Source organism: Polistes canadensis, unplaced genomic scaffold, assembly GCF_001313835.1.
Source record: "Polistes canadensis isolate GaletaPanama2010 unplaced genomic scaffold, ASM131383v1 scaffold_20, whole genome shotgun sequence".
NCBI classification, from domain to species: Eukaryota; Metazoa; Arthropoda; class Insecta; order Hymenoptera; family Vespidae; genus Polistes; species Polistes canadensis.
In genome coordinates, this window is record NW_014569567.1 from 270,672 (window position 1) to 291,738 (window position 21,067).

At 36.5% G+C, this 21,067-nt stretch overlaps 1 protein-coding gene across 5 annotated transcripts in view; it reads left to right on the plus strand.

Moving 5' to 3' along the window:
• The window catches only part of LOC106793907 (protein scalloped), a 166,045-nt gene that overhangs the window by 122,090 nt on the left and 22,888 nt on the right, over positions 1–21,067 (plus strand). For all 5 annotated transcript variants that reach the window (XM_014761190.1, XM_014761195.1, XM_014761193.1 and 2 more), the window contains 2 exons: positions 9,770–9,894; positions 11,219–11,357. In XM_014761190.1, the coding sequence (XP_014616676.1) occupies positions 9,770–9,894; positions 11,219–11,357 (264 nt within the window). The remainder of the gene's footprint in view (positions 1–9,769; positions 9,895–11,218; positions 11,358–21,067) is intronic.

A 21,067-nucleotide genomic window follows, 5' to 3' on the forward strand; every position in this document is an offset into this window, starting at 1 on the left:
TGGGGGAGTAGGATAGTCTTGAGGAATAAATGAGGAAAAAGCACGTAAACGTTGATGGTAGTGTTGGTGGTGGTACTCAAAAAACGATATATACTTCTGTTTCAATCTCATTTCGACTGTTTCTATTTCTACATTTCGTCTCTTTTCTTCGTTATCATTCGTTTGAAATACTAGAAGTTATTTTTTCCGCGTAGCACCGTGAATCGGTTACGACCTACCCAAATGTTAAACACGCTGGAAAATTTTCTCGCGAAAAGTGAAGGAGTACTCTCGAAAAAGCCTCCGTACTAACGCTTTTCACAAGCTTTTTTTTTCTCTCTCTCTCTCCCTTACCACCTTCTATCTCGCACCCCGCACCCTGCACTCCACCCCCATCATCTCTGTTTTTTCTTTATTCTTTCTATTACTCTTTCCCTTTTTCTTTTTCTTGTTCTTTTTCTCCTCGCGTATATTCACATTTAAAATCACGTACTCGTCGACCTTTTGCTTTCTTATGCTTTCTCGCCCTTTCGAGTATTCGTAACAGCCAACTCTTCTAACTTTACTTATTCACTTTTCTTCCTACACATATTTTTTTATTATACATATATTATACGTAATATATATATGTGTTCTTATGATCAATGTATTATTGCGAACATTCTATAGATTATTCTACCAATATTTTTTTCACGATTTCGTCTAAATCTTGTCTAGGATTTTTTATTGTATTCCTCCCTTCAGGTTTTATTCAGGTTATATTTAATATTTTGTTGTTTCCTTCAATTAAATTACATTACTCAGTGTTCGAATATATTTTAGTTACTGACCGTAAAATGATTAAAAAGAAAAACAAAAACATATTCATCGTATTCGACTCTAACGCGTCATTTGAAATAACAAAAATAAAAAGTAATACGCTATCATACAGAATTATTATACACGTCACAAAGCCATTTTCTTTTCCATCCTACTAATTAACCCGTTATCCTCATTCGACTCGCGTTCCCATTCACGTTTAAAAGAAAATATAAGTGAAGATAAAAGAATGTCGTTTAAAAAAATCGTCGACTTTTTTTTTTTTCTTTTCCCTTCTTCTTCTTCATCCGACCAACTAACTATTTCTCTCTCTCTCTCTCACTCTCAATCTCATTTTCTTTTTCACTTCACACACTTTAAAACAAGGCGACGGAAATTAATTACTGTCATGCATATCCACTATTCACGAATGATGAACAGGCCCCCCATCAACTCGCGAAGTTTCTTCTTTCCTCCCTCTCCCCCCTCGCCACACTCGCCGCCATCGTCGGATGCACTGATGAGAGCAGGGAAATGAAAGCGTAAGGAAGTGCTGAGCTTTTTCTCCAACCAACTACTACTACTACTACTACTACTNTCTCTCTCTCTCTCTCTCTCTCTCCCTTTCTATCTCCCTCTGACGGTAGTGCTACCGTTGCTCCGTTACTTGCTTCTGAATACGGCAGCCGTATCTCCAGAGGATCATTTAACCGAGATAATTGCCAAACATTGTTTACCTTGTTAGCCGTTGAAGCTTGCCTGGCAAACTCGCGCGAGTTAATAAGCAGCAGCAGTAGCAGTAGCAGTAGCAGCAGTAGTAGCAGTAGTAGCAGTAGAAGCAGCAGTAGCAGTAGAAGCAGCAATAGCAGCAACGGTAAGCTAGGAAGAGGGCTCGTACTATAAGCAAGTAGCCAGGAAGTGCATGGTGGTAGCAAGCAAGAGAGACCACCACGACGACGTGGCTTCGCTTGCTACAGCTAGCTAGCTAGTGCAAGCTTACCCGAACCCCCTGAGTGCGAAACCGTGTGTAAATTAGCGTCTTCAATTTGCGAACGTTCGCCTGACTTTACCGAGCAGTCAGAGATAGAGAAAGAGAGAGATAGATAGAGAGAAAGCTTCTATGATGAGTCGAGAAAGAGGAAGATCTGAAACAACTACGAAATAACGTTCTGCTATCATCATCTTCTCGATAATTATCAACAAACTTCTCTGTGTTATATGGGATATAATTATATCGTATATAAAATAATTCATTTATTTATTTATTTCTTTTCTTTACTCTTTTTTCTTTTTTTTTTGACACGACCCGATAAAAAATATGCAATTAAGATGCATCGATCGATATACTCGATTTCAAAATAAAGATATAAGGAAAAAGTTGATCGTAGTAATCGGATTGTTAATGCGATCCACAATTCGATGATAAAAAGATATAAGTAGAATATTTTAAAATAATATCACAGAAGATTTTTTTTTTCGTTAGACAGTAGTAGATTAATAATAGCTATATATATACATATATACAATACATAGCTATCTCGAGCAGTTTCAGGACGATTTACCCCTGAGGAGTATAATCGATAACCTAATAATCGTGCCGCGTACTTGTACGGCAAAGGAAGGAAGGAAGGAAGAGCAAGAGAAAGATAAAGAGAGGGGGGTTAGGGGAGTAAGAGGAGAACGTAAGAGTGAAAGAGAGATAGCTAGATAGCTAGCTAGCTAGATAGATAGATAGATAGATAGATAGATGATGATGAGGGTGAGAGAGAAGAAGAAGAAGAAGAAGAGAGAGAGAGAAAGAGAAAGAGAGACGAGGAAAGGGCGTGGGTAATTAAGGCCGCAGGAAGGTTCAAACTGGAAAGCAAAGTCGAAGGGCGCTTCTCCCATGAGAGGCGTGAATTACACAGCGAGGCAAGCGAGCCGGCAGACAGGCTCATTGTCCTCCGCTAGTTTAATTAATGCAGCTGAACCGACGTCCTCTTCTACTACTACTACTACTACTACTACTACTACTAATACTAATACTACTATCGTCACATTCTGTCTCTCTTTATCTATCTATCTCGGTCTATCTTTCTCTTCCCTTTTCTTGCAGTATCAAGCCCCTAAGTTCTGACGCGATGCCAGTCGCGATGACTTCGTGCTATGTATTTACACGCAAGCTCAGACCCAATAATGTCGCCCCAGTCTCTCGTCTTCAGATTTCGACGTTGATTTGTCAATTAGTTGATATATATATATATTAGGTTGTAGAATAAGTTCATACCGTTTTATAATTAATTTTATTTTACAACGATTTGTTTGCTGTTTGGCAACGGGTAAGTGTTCATTCGATAGAATTCTTTCTGCTCTACAAAACAATGTTAATTGTATTTTTGAGTTATTTAATTTTTTATTAATTTTGAGGCTTAGAAACCCTGACGCAACCTAATACATATATTATATACTATATATATGTATATATTATGTTATATTATATTTTCTTTCTTCGATCAATTAGATAAAATATTATATAAGAATGCATATATTATATGTACGTACTTAGAGAATTTATTCTCACTTTATCTTCTTTTTTTTTTTTTTTTTTTTTTTACATATGATCTTTTCCTCGGTTGCACCACCGAGAAAAATATCGGAGTGTGTAGAAAAAGAAAACAATGTGCTAAATACTCCAGTTTATATTACGGATGTATGAATGCTTAATAAGCTTATTTTGTTTGTTTTTTTTTTGTTAAATCGCGATTTCACGCTTCGTAATTCGAAATTGCGAAAACACACAGATACACACACGTATTATACGTATACAAATCGATGAAAACAAATTTCAATAATCATCTTTCCTCCATCCCCCTCGTATATTCTTTTTCTTCGGATTCGTTTATCGATGCAAGCGAATTTATTCGTCTCGTTAAACATCAACAATAATAATCACATGAATAATAATGACGACAACGACGATTATTATTATTTGGATATATTTGGAAGAAATAAATAATTCACGTTTCAAATTTTAAATTCGTAATTAAATACCATTTTCAATTCTGAACGTTAATCTAACGATCTTATGATAAATCTAAGATAAAAACACGTGGAATAATAGAAAAATATTATGTTAAATAATTTTTTATTACCACGAATCCATCGATCTTCGAAGTAGTAACGTTCAACATTAATGTTATGGAAAAAAAGGTTCTTCTTGTAAGCATCCCTACCGATAAGAGTACTCGGTGAAGCTGTTGCTACCTACGTCATCCCTCTCCTTCCCCCCATTCGCCCCTTCACCCCACCCTTTAGTGACTTTTATGCGAGCCATTAAGAATTTTAATCGTTACTTTCACGACCCGTTAAGATCCGGTTTATTATCGAGGTTTATCCAAAGCGTCGAGAAAGTAAAACACTCGGCGTGCTTTGCGCTCGCAAATCGTTCGACGACGATCACGACGGATTTGGATTTTAACGATTTTACTTACCTTAGATTAAATCTTTACTTATTTATTTCTAGGTTCTCTCTTATGCATACGTAAAAAAAAAAAAAAACAAACAAATAGACGAGAAAATGTATAAATGTGCGCGTGTATTTAAGTATGCATAAGGGTGTGTATGCGTAAAATAAAAGAAAGTGATACGTCGTAAAATGAAATATTTTTATGTCACTAGATCGCGCGTGTATTAGTCGTTCTTATTTTAAAAAAAAACAAAAAAAAAAAAAAACAAAAAAAAAAGAATGAAATCAAGGAAATATAGAGAAACAAAAAAAAATCTCGAAGGTCACTCGAGCATAAAACTGGCGACGGGTAGAGAGATCATTGTGGCATGAAATCGAGATGCGAGATCATCGGTAAGAAAAACGTACGATGAATTGGCAAAGATATTACAAAGATGAATGGGTACATACTTCGAAGAGAAGAAGAAGGAGGAAGAAGAAGAAGAAGAAGAAGAAGAAGAGAGATATAAATAAAGAATGAAAGAAGAAAAAAAAAAAGAAAAATAAAAGGAGAGTACCGCGCACGATGAACGATTTCTCGTAACGAGCTACTCTACGTCGACGTCGTAGACGGAAATTGATTTCGCATAAATGCATACAAATGCAATTCTTTCTGATCCCTTTTTTTCTCGTCTATGACCTTTCAGAAATATCAATCTTAACTCGACTTCCGGTTGACGAGTTAAACTAAGAACAAAGAGATCTTTTGTGGTAGCAACGTGAATAAAGTATAAAAATACTTTAACTGGTAATAGATTTTAATCGATCAATAATTAATAATGTCGGAATTATTAATAGAAAATATACGTATTATATCCGCACGCGTACGATTATTATTACAATTTAATTATATAAACTATTACAATATTCAATTTAACTCAATCGGATAGAATGAAAATTTTCGCAAAAATTAATATCAAAAATATTGCACATGCCGGTAAATTAATGAAATATTTTAATAGAAAATGCATATTTTCGAATTTTCATTTCTAAACATTTAGTGGACAAAAGCAAGCTAGCTAGCTTGCTAGCAAGCAAGCAAGCAAGCAAGCAAGGATATAATATATAAAGTGTAAGACGAAGAGAGACAGGACGATAGTATGATAGTATTAGGAAAAGGTAATAGTAGTAGTAGTATTCGTGTCGTTCACGCACAAGAGAATCCACCAACGAGAACCGGTAGATTCGCATAGAGGTAGATATAAGTTAGAATAGAATGTACGTGTGTACGCGAGCATGTGTGTGTGTATGGGTTATGTAGGCGAATGCGCGAGCGCATGGTGCCCCGTTCTCGTACGCTTGTACGTGTTATGCCGTGCGGTACGGTCCAACATAGGGACAAGGGAGGCGATATATAATGTTCCGCGATATTAAACGGGACGCATTCCACCGAAGCCACCCTCTGGTCTCTGCTATGAATGCTTCTACGACCCCCGTCTCTTGCTTCCATTCCCTCCCTGTCCCCTGTCCCCTTTCCATCGTCCTCTTCCAGTCCCGACCTTCTCTATCCACCCCAAAACTCTACAGTACGAGAGGACGTGAACGAACAGAGAGAGGGTGAGAGGATGAGAGGGCGAGAGAGGAAGAGAACGAAGCTGGCCTACTCGACCAGCAGAGAGCCACCCCGAAATGGTTATACGGCAAATTTACAGCTTAGCTAGTTCCACCACCACCACCACCACCACCACCACCTACCGTCGCCAACACTATCACCAATATCAAAACCACCCTACGAATACACCATTTACTGCACCCAAGAGAAGTAGATAGTAGGAGGAGGATGAGGAGGGTGAGCTTTTTGGGAAATAGAATAGAGTTAGAATCCGAAACGTATATGGTGTGTCTATATAAACAGTTTAGTTTTTCTTACGGATTAATATTTCCAACGTAGTTTTGTTAAACTTGGATCACAACTGATAAATAGAACATGCAACGTTTAGAATTTTATTGGATTGTTTCTTATCAGATCTAATTATATATATAAAAAAAATAAAAAATGAAAAAATAATATATTATAATAGTTAGTTAACAATGGCAAAGGAGAAGTTTTCCTTGGTAACGAAGAAAAATAACAGCAGCAGCAGTAGCAGCAGCAACGTGGTGGTGGTGGTGGTGGTTTGAATATAGCCGCATTTCCATGCGAGATAGGAGAAGATAGTATAAGGGTAGAGAGAAACGCCAGGAGCGTAATATCGGCGAGTGGGCAGGTCATGCTCTAGAGAAAAGGACGTCGCTTGGGTCTCTCACGGTCGCCCTGGAGGAGTCGCGGTCTCCCGTGACATTCCAAAATGCCCACCCTTTTCCTGACCATCCTGTCCTTCCTCCATTCTCTTCTCTTCTCTTCTTCTCTTTCTCTATCTCCTTCTCTCTCCATCTCATCCACCACTTCTGAGTGTGTCCACTCCCTGCTCAAACAGCTTCTCTCTCTTATTCAGCTTCTCTCATTCTCGGACCTTAGCAAAGCTTACTGGGGTGTGGGTGAGTACACCCTATCACGGGCTCGCTGCCCTGGCCGTTTCCCATCCTTCATCCGTACATTTCCATCCCCCTCAACCACCTCGTGCGCCGAATGCAACCATGCGTCATCCGCCATGATCTATGCATCCTGCCGTCCTGGCATTGCGTGTACCGTCTACCATCACACACACACCCTATCTGCGCACACCATTATATACTATGGAATACCATTGCGCCTACGATCTCTTCGTTTTCTCTACACACCTATGTATGTATATATGTTTATATATACAATCCCTGTCTCTCTCTCTCTCTCTCTCTCTCTCTCTATTTCTCTCTTGCTCTCGTTCTCATTCTGTCTCGCTTTGTAGCTATCTGACAAGCTTCACTAATACCGTTTCTACACACACACACATACATACTACGTGAAAGCTGCTCTTCTGGTGTCTCTATTAAAGCTCGGCGTGTTTTCCGAGCTTTCGGTGTTACTGTCCTACTGATGTTGAAAGATCGTATAGTACTATTCAAAAGAGAGAGAGAGAGAGAGAGAGAGAGAGTGAGACAGAGACAAAGAGAATGCATACCTTTGGCTTTGCCAAATTCTTTGTACATCTTCCGGAAAATCAACGTCTTTCATTTTACGTTTCATCATTGATACTTTATATTCGCTATCACGGACATTGTATTAAAATCAAATGTTGTAACGTAGTATAAATTGGTTCAGATAAACGGATACCTTTTCAACGATCATAATGATCAAATCAATTTTTCAATATACGTTTAATGCACCTGTTCAATTTTACATTAATCGATTTCATTAGCATAATCATTTCGAAAAAGCGGGAAAAACATTTTTCCATCTAATCGAAGCTATTCAAAATGGAAGTAATCGTTTAAGTTATAAGAGGTGACACATTCGCGTTCAGGATGGTATAAACCTTCATACCGACAAATGATTATAGGGATGGTCGATCTGTTTTGGGCAAATGGTTGTTCGGTCGTCCGATAGAAACCGGACTCATGATATAGGTCCTCATATAATAGCTCGTAATCCATACAATATCGTTTACGGTAATGTGAGAGCACTTAATCATTCACGTTATTACGTCACGCCCAAGCATTCGCATCCGTAATTGCCTCCGTACCGCCAATATTCCTCATTACCATAATAACAGTACCTGAACGATCGCCGTTGACGTCTATAACATTAATAATAGTAACTCTCTTTTGTCGCGGAAGTAAAATACTTTAACTATATACGTCACGAACCATTACCTGTCATATCCTTTTCAAAATGTAACTTTGAAAAAAAACATAAATGATTAATAAATTCTTTCGTACGAATAGTATCTCCCGGAATAACATATTATATACTCAAACACTAACAACTACGTTGAATGAAATTTCCCCCCACCCCCGCTCTCAAAAAAAACAAAAGAAAAAATAAACACTCATCAAAATTAACAACTTTAAAAAGAATCATTCACTCATCGAATATTTGGAAAACGCGTACGCGAAATAACTCTCCCGTTGATATTAACGGAAATAAAAAAGAAAGAAAAAAAATAAAAGGGAAAAATTGATGATGGTGTTTGACCATATACACTACTCTTCACTCGCATCCCCCTTTTTGGTTATGGTTTGGCAAGACACGTCGTTTCTCTCGGCTTTTCATCCGCTTTCCCTGGGGATTATTGCAAGAGGGACATTTTCGAGGGATGTTCTCACGAGCTCGGTTCGGCTCGGCTTGGCTCGCGTTGATGCCCGGATACGGGAAGAGCTAGCTGACGAGAGAGAGAAAGAGATAGAGAAAGAGAGAGAGAAAGACGATGATGGGGACGATACACCAGGGGCTTAACATACACACTCCACCCCCGGTAGGCGGAGTGTACCGCCTACAAGCTACCCCCACCATCGAACCACACGGCACTGATAGCAGCGATATCAGGCAAACACTTGTTGCTTGGCTGCTGGAGCCTCCCGTCCTTCCTCACGTAACATCCCTCTCCCTCTTCTTCTCCCTCCCTCTCTCTCTTTCTCTCTCTCTCTTTATAACTACCCCTCTTCTCAATTTTCTTTTATACTCTCTTACTTTCCTAAGCTTATCAAATGTTACGATACCTATCGATGATAACTTACGAAGAGTTTATGATTATATATGTATATGTTACCGTCAAAGCCGGAAATCAGTCATTACTAGTAATTCCTCGGCATTACTATGAATGCAAAACGCCTTCAGACGAAGTTGGAAATAAGACTTTTTAGAGAGTTTTTCCTAGGCATTGATCATAATACTTTGATATCCTATAGAATATCAAATTACTATTTAAACAACGTTGAAAAGAATACATCCTCAGGACAGGCACAAAAAGCACTACTATACGCAACCATTTCAAAGAAATATCAGAGATTGCAATGCTGTAAATTGTACAACTTTGTAATTTCTTTGAAAAGTTTTGGTTAATATTTTTATACTAAAAGTGAATAGATTTTAATAAAACTTATATTAAATTAAAGTACACTCTTTTGTCTGCGCGTAGAACACCATATCGAGTTATAAATTTAGCATGTAAAGTTTAGAAAATGTCAGAGAATGCAATGCTGTAAATTGTGCATCTTTGCAAATTCTTTGAAAAGTTTTGGTAAATATTTTTTATACTAAAAATGAATAGATTTTAATGAAACTTGTATTAAATTAAAGTACATTCTTTTGTCTACGTGTAGAATACCATATCGAGTTATAAATTTAGCATGTGAAGTTCAGAAAATGTCAGAGAATGCAATGCTGTAAATTGTGCATCTTTGCAATTTCTTTGAATAGTTTCGGTGAATATTTTTTATATTAAAAGAGTGAATAGATTTTAATAAAACTTATATTAAATTAAAGTACACTCTTTTGTCTACGCGTAGAATACCATATCGAGTTATAAATTTAGCATGTGAAGTTCAGAAAATGGAAATAATTGAAATATTTAATTGAAATAAAGAATACACCAAAGATTATTATCATGATCATCTTTATTTATGTTTTATTTGTTTATTTTGTTGTAGGCAGTGCGGTGGCTGCAGCCGACACCATTTCCGCGCCGTGGACTCCCGCGAGTTCCGGGCCGCCGCCCGACGCCAACGGCTCCGGCTCGGATACGAAAAACCTCGACGTTGGCGAAATTAGCGATGTAAGTATATTCGATTAATATTTATTCAACCTTTTTATTCATTATTTTATCTTATATATACCCCCCTTCCCCCATATATACACGAGTTATGTATAAAGAATAATTAAGTATCAAATATCACACGTATTTCAGATAATTCAAAAATGATTTTTAGATCAAGTATTATAAACAAATAAAAACGGGAACTTTTCTATATTATTCGAAATTAATATTAATCTAAGAATTATAAGAAAAATTGATATTCAATATCATCTATATAAACTTTAAACACATATAAGATTATATTTTTAATTTAATTATATTATATATTTGTGTCGTTATTGATTTATATATTATTTTATATAAATAAAGGTTAGTCGATTTCTTGGCAAAGTCTCTGGAGTATGTTCGTATGGGGATTTTTTTTTTAAGTAGATAAACTCGAAGATAATCGTTGAGTTCCTCTTCGTACGGCACACACACACATACATACGCAGACAGAAAGGAGGTCTTCGTTTCGTTGAAATTCCGAGTCTTGTTTTCTTCCTGCACTCAGATATAACATAGTGCGTACATATACGCGTGTATATATACGTGCATGCGTGCATGCATGCATACATACATACGTAAACCCGTATACGGGTGAAGGGGAGGGCTTATACGCGAACGGCCGGAAATAAAAGTGGATACGCGAGAATTTCTCGAATCGCAGAAAGCAAAATCGTCGCGTTCCATGCGTGCTTTTAACTTCGAGAGAAACTCTTCGATGAGGGAGAGAGGGAGAGAGAGAGAGAGAGACTCTTTGTTTCAAAAGAACTCATCTGATTGGTCGAATTCAAGAATTCGTATTTTTTATTTTTTTTTCTCTCCTTTTTATTTTCCCTCCGCCGTATCGAGAATAGAAAATTACATTTCTTTCCTTTTTTATTTTTTTTTTTGTCGATTAATTATGTAGATAAAATAACATTCCTATTTGCGAGTAAGATACCGAAGAAAAAAAATATTATCTTCGTAATTTTATATATACACTACTGATCAAATGTTTGAAATACAGAAATACTCTTTTCCCTTTTCTCTCCCCCCCCTATAAAAGTATATTAAAGAATATAAAGAAATGCTGAAATCTTTAAAAAAAAAATAGAAAAAACATAATTGAACTTATTAATTTTTGATGAGTAATTAAACAATTGATCTGTATAATTAATTTTTTATTGCAAACGATAATAAAAATTTTGGTTCTTTAATGTATACATATATAAATAAAATGAATTGAATTTTGATGTTTGTTATATTAGATAAAATGAAAATCAAGGATTCTCTTAACAATCTTACTTTCTTGTTTCAGGACGAAAAGGATCTGTCAGCAGCGGACGCAGAGGGAGTATGGTCTCCGGATATCGAGCAAAGCTTCCAGGAAGCTCTCACCATATATCCGCCATGCGGTCGACGCAAAATTATCCTTTCCGACGAAGGGAAGATGTACGGTAAGTCGATAAGATTAACGTACTATGCGAGCTGCATATTTAAACCCATACAGGATGTAGATACGTACCGCTACCAAACAAAAGGACTAATGGTTTTTATCTTTGATTTTGTTGTTGTTGCGAATATCCATGATTGGTTTAATAAAACGATAAATGAAACCAAAAAGTAATACCGCGCACACGAACGATATTGTATTTATAAAAATTATAAAAGCATTCTCTTTTCCTATTTTCCAATTCTATCTCTAATTCCTTTTCTTTTGTTTTACGGATTTTACGATAGAAAAATATATTTGTCTCACGAAAGTGTATGTTATTCGTATATAAATAACTCTTTACAGATTTTGATTCGAAATATTTTTTATAATTTTTGATGATATAGGTTGATAGGGAACTTGGACATGAAAAGAAGTTAGAACTTAATTTAATTTAATTATCATCAAAAATTATAATTTTGGACGAGAGAAAATACTGAATTTTTTATAATCATATATTCGATCTTATACCAAATATTTACGTTCAACATTACGAATAATAATAATAATAATAATAATAATAATAATACGATAAAATAATAATCCGTCATTTTTAAATCGTAGCAATTTCAATGCTGAAAAATGAAAAACTTTATCAAATTTTATCGTTTCGTCGAAAAGAAAAATAATATTAAAAATTCGAAAAATCCTTTTCATCGATCTATCTTGTCCCCTCCCCCCCACCGTCTTATATTAGATCGAATAAAATTGATAAGGCGTGTCAATGAGAAGAAAAAAAAAATCTATATATATCATGAACGATGGGTAGTGATACGATATATATATACACATCGAAGGATAATCTCTTGTTCGTTTCACGTAGACGAGCAAAACTACGTTACGCGATGCGACGCGTCGGAGATGTTCCGACCTGGACATCGTTATTGCTCGATGCTGAGGTCAGTCTACGTGACCGGCCGGATATTGCTTGGTACGACCACCAGCAGCACCGTGGTGGCCAACCACCATAAACCACCACCACCATTAACCGCCATGAACTCCACCACCGAAGCAATAACGCTCTCGTGTCTCGCAACTCCTCGTCCTCCTACACCTTTCCCCCTTTCCGTCACCCCTTCTCTTCTATCTTCTCTCTCTCTCTATCTATCTATCTATCTATCTATCTATCTATCTGTTTCTTTCTTTCTTTCTTTTACATTTTTCTTTTTTTTTCTTTTCTTTTCTTTTCTTTTTTCATTCTCTTTCTTCTTTCTCGTGGAACTCCACCATAGTCTTTATTAAATTTAGAAAAATCACGACGTGCCTTCAATATAGTCTACCAAGTTTTTCCCTCCCCCAAGCAAATCCCCTACCGCAGCCTATCTTCTTCTTCTTCTTCTTTTTATCTTTTTTTCTTTTTTTTTTTTTTTTCAAATTCCTCACAATACCCTTCGAAAAAAGATTCCTTTCCTACTATGGTTTTATTAATTTTCTTTTTCCTTTAATAACTTTTTTAACGAATTAACGTGTCCCGGATTTAATTCCTCATCGTAACACCCATGTCGAATTCACCCATCGTTCCTGACTTTTTCTCTCGCACAAATATATATATATATATATTTTGTTTTTTGTTCAATTGATTTATTTTTAAGTCATTTTGTTTTCTTCGAAAATAATATCGCGACAGAGTTCACGGTTTTAACTCTAGTTTTAGTCACTCTACACGGTGGATAAACGAGTACCATTTGAATCCCATTCGTTAAGGTACACAATATCGCTTAATTTCCGAAAACACTCCGCGCGAAAAACCAGCGGGTGGCAATTCAATCGTGGCCCGCGGCGTCCTATGAAAACGAACCTTAATTCGGCTTTCTATCTTCCTTCCCCCTTTATCCCCCATTCCAACAACTCGTCTTCGTTCTATGCGTGTATGCATGGTGGTGTGTATGCTACTCCTCTCTACTAACATCTTGTTTTCTCTTTCTCATTCTCTTCAATTTCACAGATGAAAACAGGAAGAACGATGCAATGACAACGATGAAATGAGGGTGTGAAGAGAAGGGTGGGAAGGGGTAAGGGTTTACAGGGGGATTAGCACGGTGTTGTTTACACTTCTCACCTAAGTTACTCTCTCTCTCTCTCTCTTTTTCTTTGTCTTGTTTTCGTTCTCGTTTTTTATTCCGATTCTTCTACGAATTCTAGTGAAAATTAGTTTTGCTAGTAACGAATAGAGAAAAAAGGAGGCGGAGTAAATTCGTTCGATGATTTACGATAACAGCAGCAACAGCATCGTCCATTTCGATAACACGAATTGTTCCTTTATAGTATATACCTACATTATTTCTTCCTTAGGAAATAATCCCCTTTTTCGTGCGATAACGAGAAATATCGGAACAATACTATTCATTATTTATCTTAACCATGATGAGAGAGAAACAATTCCACGTTGTTTTGCTTATATTTTTCCGACAAGATTGGATGTATCGTTGTTTTAATTTTTTTTTTTTTAATCATATTTATATTGGATTGAAAAGAAAAGTATTATGAATTATAAATTGTCCTTAAAGAAAAATATCGGATACTGTGTCGAATTGAATTTTGAGAATTATTTTAAAAAGATAACGACGATATAATATACTTGGAATGGACAGTTTCTTTATTAAAGATATTTCTTCCTGAAATAGAGAGAGATTCTTCATAATTTTTCTTGACATTGAGAAACGCGCGACAACGTCCGTTCTCGATACTCGGAAGAATTCTTAAACGACATATAATATAATGGATTAAAAGAAAATATTCTAGAAGAATAATCATAAAACGAGATATTCTTCTTCATCTTCTTCTTCTTCTTACATTGCACAAAATATTATTATCGATCGTATATATTCTCTTATTATAAATAAAACTTTTCTTATTGAAAATCAAATCCGAGACACATACGTTCGTTCGAATAAATATTTATTACGATTAAAAATAAAAGAAAGAAAATAAACAAGAATGACGCAAAGGTCTCATAGAAAAAAAATAATACTTCTTCACGAAATTTTTCGTAATTTTTTTATCTTGACATTGAGAAACGCGAGCCCGATTGTCGAATAATCCGGAATAAAGGAAAGGAACGAGATGTAAGATCGATTTAAAACGTAGAAAAGGAAGTAGGGGGTGGTGGTGTAAGAAGAAGAGAAAAAGGAAAAGGAGATAGATGTAAAGGTAGAAGTAAGGGGGTATGGTGGTGAGGGGGGCGGGTGGATGTCGACCATCCGTCGGTACGTTCGTCCGTTCATCTATCCGGCGGAAGGAAACAAAGGATAACGAGGCGCGAAAATCGCTTAACGTGATTGGCCATCGATCCTACGGGGAAACTTATCTCGCCCATTGCTTCGCCGAGCCAATAAAGGATACCCCCTACGGCCGCCCCCCAGCCCCATCCCCCCGTTGGCCCTTTCCATGGGATTAAATATCCCGAGGCAATTTACCTCTTTCTGGTGCGTCCCTTTCTCCTTATTTCACCTTTTCTCTCTCTCTCTCTCCACCCCCCAACCCTAAACTTGCCAACCTTCTTCCACTTGCACTTCTTCGTTCTTCTTCTCTTCTTCTTTTGTTTTTCTTTTTGTTTTTACTTTTTGTTTTTCTCTTCCTTTATCTTTACCTCCCACTCATTCTACCCATCACCACCACCACCACCATCACCATTCTTCTCTTCTATCAACCTTATACACCACCCACGCTCGAGATTTCTTTGCTACGCGAACGTTTCCTTTCCGTTAAGACAGGAAATGCGTTTATACCGTTAAAGAAGGAATGAGAGAAAAAAAAGGAATAAGGGCGAAGGGACAAGTCACAAGGGGAAAAATCGAGATTGCTTTAAATTTAATTATAATTCGAGTGAGATCGGTCGAAGCAAAGCAACCATCAGTGACAGGTATTTCTTAATATCTTTTTCCACTTTGACTTAAGGATTCCCCTTTTTCTTTCGATCTCGCGAAAAAGAACGTTCTTTTATGTTTTTTCTTTTTTTCTCTCTCCATCTCTATCTATCTTTTTTCTATTTTCTCTCTTTTATCTAATTCTCTTTCTTTTTTTTTTTCTTTCATATTCACTTTTTATTTTATAATAATTAATATTACAAAGGTGCAAAAGAGAGAGAGAGAGAGAGAGAGAGAGAGAGAAACTTGATACAATATTTGAATATTTTCGTTCATTTCATATTTATCGTTTTTATATAATATATTATCCAAAAATCTTTGTAAAAATAAATCTATAGAAATTATCGGTTTAAATCATTGAAATTAGTATCGATTAAATGTAATTGAAATTAATTAAAATATCGCGTATATATATATATCAAATCGTTGTATGAAAATATTCAACGAGTGCGTATATCGATTTCTTAGAATAAAGAAAGAAAGAAAAAAACTAATTAGCATTAATTCTGAATCTATTTGAAAGTATCTTATACTTAGATACATATACGTCTTGTGACTTGTGCTAGCATGTAGCGTGAGATACGCCATGGGCAAGCAAGAAATGGATCAGGTAGCAAGCAATTTAGACACGAAAGAACGAGTTAACTCTGCCTCAGGACGTATTTAGACAGATAAATCGTTGCTTCGCGAACTCGGCAGTCTCTGTCTTTCTCAGTAGACCATAACTGAATCAGTCTTGCGTAAATCGTTTGCGTTGGATGCTGGAAAACCTTAGCGACCAATCTACTATATTTACAATCTATACTGGTACACATGTGTATTACAAGAGATCGTATGTCCTTATACAACTTTACTTTATTCATTTCTCAAAATGAGATCTTAATAGGATTTAATGGAATCTATTTAAACATTTCAAAAGTAAAAAATCAATCATTTATCTTACTCTCTTTAATTATTATATAATAATTATCTAAATTGCGTGTCACTTAACAAATAAATCGATTACGATTATATACCGTCGATTGAAGTTAACTGATTTAATATATAGAACAAGTTTTATCAATTAATTAATAATTTAGAGATGAAATGAGACATATATATATATATATATATATATATATATATAAGTGATACGTGTTAATTATGGATAATAATAAATCATTTCAATTAATAATATATCTTTAAAGACGGAATATAGAAAGTTTACGAAGAAGTCGTAGATATTCGAATAAAACGAGACCAAATAAATATATTCATAAAATTGAATAAAAATAGACGACACACATATATATACATATAAATAAATATATGGGAAAATGAATAATTCCATTTTCGAGTAACACGAGGGGGAAGGAAAGGAAGGAGTAAAGTCGAGGTCATGGTGTTATAAAATACTTTAATACGAATATATATCCGAGAAGAAATATGAAAGGGGTTGAAGGTATAAGAAAGATAGAAATACAAATAAATAAATAAATAAATAAATAAAGAGAAAGAGAAAACGAGAAAACGAGAAAAAGAGGAGGCATAGGATGTTCGTATGATACGCGTTGGCATTTATTCGTACACAGAGAGCGTGTACGTGTCCTGTTAGAAGGATGCCCTTTCCTTCTTCCCAGTTGGAAGCACGTTCGCGTCTTTATGATTCTCCCCTCGCGTTTGCTCTCCTTAGACTACGTGCGCCACCATACCATACCGCGAAAGTAGAAGCATCCTGGTTTATGGGTCATCCGGTCGTGGCGTGTGTATACGTATATATACATACCACACCATACCACACCATATACCATACTTCTATGATCGTGAGATCGCGTCTAGTCTTCTGGGATTCACGAAACTGTGTTTCGTAAAGAGAAAGAGAAAGAGAAAGAGAAATAGAAAGAAGAAAGATAGACATACATGAGAGAGAGAGAGATAGCTAACGTTGGCTTCCAAACACCCTCGTAAATCGGCTCTGCTGTTGCTATCTTATCGTAAGCGTCTCTCAAATTCCCAAAGGATCTTCTCTGTTTCGTATACGAACATAGGGAGAAGGTCTTTCCAGTTGAAGTTTCCTCTACCCCGTTTATCGTCTATCATATCATAACGCACAATATCATCACATCTATTTCTCTTTGTCTTCTCGTTCTATCTAATGTCTTCAAACTTTCGACAGAATCATCGTAAGTTCGACCAAGTCAACATTATAGATATATAATTCTATCTTTATCTTTCTCTATTTCTATTAGAATTTACTAGACACATCTGAAAGTATATCTTTCGTTTAGCCGTTCGAAAATACTTGCGAATATTCTTAAGATATATATAAGATTATCTACCATCTTTCTCTCTCTCTCTCTCTCTCTTTCTATTTATATATCTCTGTCTCAGTTACTATCGTTCATTTCTATTCGAACTTTCTCAAAGCCTCGGTGAAGCCTTTCACTGTGCTCCTTTATCGATCTCAACTACCAGTTGCTCTTCCGACGATTTGAGTTTGTGTGATTCATCGTAAAAGAACGAACGAATGAACGAACGAACGGAAAATATGAAAGATAGAGAAAATAAGGAAAGAAATATTTTTATTCTTTTTTTTTTTTTATCACGGAAAATATAGTAATAGTTCTCTACTCTACTCATAGATAAGAAAACACGTTCCAATATTTGTATGTCCAATAGGTTGATCTCGATCGTGGTAGATATCACGATGCAATCTTTTCAAGAGAATAAAAGAGTGAGAGGAGAGGGAGGAGGAAGGGTGGGTGGGATGCGACATGATGATATCTCGTACACGCTAGTCCTGAACTAGAGAGGAAAGAACAGGAGAGAGAGAGAGAGAATGAGAAGATGGTGGTGCAAAGGGCGAAGGAAGGGAGTGTCCAGTTATTGACCGGTGAAAGAGGAGGGTGTTCCTCGAGGATCTCCTTCGTGCTTTCCTTTCGCAATTCTCGAAGCGTCGTCGTCTTTCGTTACACGATTGACGCCCTTTTTCATTTTCATTCATTTTTTTTCTAATTTTCTATTTTATTTTTGGTGTGTCCCCTTGACGACAATTCCTTCTATCATACAAAGGGATACAAATCTTCCTCATGCAATTCGTATCATGAATTTGTTGAAAAATTTTATATATATATATATTAATATTTAATAAAAATAATTATTAAAATGATATGAGAGAGTAGTCTAATCGATGTACGGACGAGTGATAATTATTCGCACGACACGTAAATATCTATTACGTATTTAATCGTTAAATTAATTTATCATTCCCCTTATTATATATGAATTTCATGAAAATAAGATGATATATATATATATAATATAAAACGAATGATTAATTAAACGATTATAAGTATAGAAAAGTTTTATAGTAAAATTGCCAATTGTTCTTTCGCTTCTTCTCTATCACTTTTTTTATCCTACTTTTCAGTTTTTTTCTTCCCCCTTTCTCTCTCTCCCTCTCTCTCTCTCCATCCCTCATACTCTTCTCGTCTCGTCAAATCTCATTAAAACGGTCCGCGTGATTCTCTTGAAAATGGCTAGGACGAGGGAAGAACGAGTTAATCCGAAAGAGAAAGAGAAAGATATCTAGGCGGTAAAGAAATGAAGGAAGAGCAGGAGGAGGAGGAGAAAGGGGAGGAGAAGGAGGAGGAGTAAAGAGGGTGGGTGGAAAAGGAACAAGATATAGTAGTAGGAGCGTTAACGAGATTCAGAAGTGGTCGCGCGCGCGTGCGCAGCGCAATACAACAGAACACAACATAACACAAGACAAGACAACACAACAACACATTTATTCGCTTACTCGTTTAGACGGTCGTTCAATCGCAACGCGTTCATGACTGTACGTAATTTCGATCGGTCTTTCATGTTTGAAAGACGACGTTCGTTCCCAGGAGTGTTCGTCCTGCTGTAAGGACATCCACCACTCCCATCCTTTCCTCCTTCTTTCTCTCCTTCGATCTACTTCCTTCTCTTTCTCTACTATTTCTATCTCTCTCTCTCTCTCTCTTTCTATATATATATATATATATATATATAGATCTTTCTCTTCGTACATCGTAGCACCGATCGCCGAGGTTCTTCCTTCTTCGATATCCGATCCAATAATCCGATGCCGAGACGTCGTTGGAGCGTGAAATTATGGGCATTGACACGGCACTGTGGACGCTACGCTCCTTCGGGGGTTCCGTTGCTGCTTCTGCTTCTGCTTCTGATGCAGATGCTCGAGAAAAGAGAAAAAGGATAGTAGTAGGAGTGATGTTGGGAAAGAAAAAAAATACAGAAAGATGGTGCAAGGGTAGGAGGAGGAGGAGGAGGACGAGGAGGTGAAGGAGGACATAAAACGAATCGTGAAAAGATGGAATTTTTTTCTTGACTAGACTCTACGGATATATTCAATCGAGTCAGTCAGTCCTCCTCCTCCTCCTCCTCCTCCTCCTCCTCCTCCTCCTTTTATCTGCATTTTCTTTATTTATTTCTTTTCATTTTATTTACACTCGATTCACCCTTCACTCAATATATTGGCGTTATTATGCTATCGATAATCTTTCTTACACTCGAGCATAATTTTAATTACTTTTAAAAGGGTGATAGAGAGATAGAGAGGGGGGGGAGTGAAAGAAATAAGTTACTACGATGAGAAAAATGGAATTAAGGAAATAACTTATCCCGAAATGAAAACAAAGTACTTTTTAACCCTTATGTTAGTTCTTAACGTGGTCAGTGATCACTATAGGAAGGTTGGATATGCTCGAGAAAAAAAAAGGAACTAAACTTGTATGTGTTCGAACGTGTTGAAAAGTCAGCAGCTCTATACGGAAAAAAAGAAAAAGAGAAAAAAAAGATAGATAAAGATAAAGATAAAGATAAAGATAAAGAGAGAGAGAAAGAAGGAAAGAAACTTTTACCGACATCGAGTCTTTTCGACTCGATTTATCTACCAACCTACCTACTACATACCTTCCTACGTATAATACGTTGTTCACGTACGAATTTCCTGTTCCCGTTGAAAGAGAGATGAGCGAGAGAAAGAGATAGGAAGGGGGTTCTTGGACATGTATATGGATGGACGAGAGAATACACTAGTGAGAAAGAGATGAACAAATGAACACACACATACACACACACACACAGACAAAAAGAGAGAGAGAGAGAGAGAGAGAGAGAGAGAAAAAGAGAACTTGATAGCACCTAAAGAAGAAAGAGAGAGAGAGAGAGATAGAGATAGAGATAGAGATAGAGATAGATAGAGAGTAGAGGAAGAAAGTTAGAAGAGGATAGAACGACGAGGGATGTAATAATCTGCGTCCGCATTGTCCGTCTTGCCGGCATGGCCGAGTCCTTTGACATCTCGCGGAGTTTAATTAAACTCGGGCGTATAATAGCTCCCGAAGAGAAGACGAGCCCTGGCTCCGACATCGTCGTCGTAGTCGTCGTCGTCGTCCTTCTCCTCCTCCTCCTCCTCCTCCTCTTCTTCCTCCTCCTCCTTCTCTTCCTTCTTCTTCTCGTCCTCGTTCTACTCGTTCTACTCGTCCTCGTTTTACTCGTCGTAGTCGTCCTTTTCGTTCTCCTACAACCCTCAGAAGCTGTAGATAGAACCGAACACGTTTACGCGTTTTGCATTACTCTCTCCTTTAGTTAATCTTTCACCTTACTCAACGAATATTAAAGCTTGTTTTATTTTGTTCTTAGAATTAGTTTGTTAAGATAATAATCGTGTATAGATTGTTATAGAATCATTGTCAAATTTATTACTTTCTTTTTAGTTCATCTTTCACCTTACTCAACGAATATTAAAGCTTGTTTTATTTTGTTCTTAGAATTAGTTTGT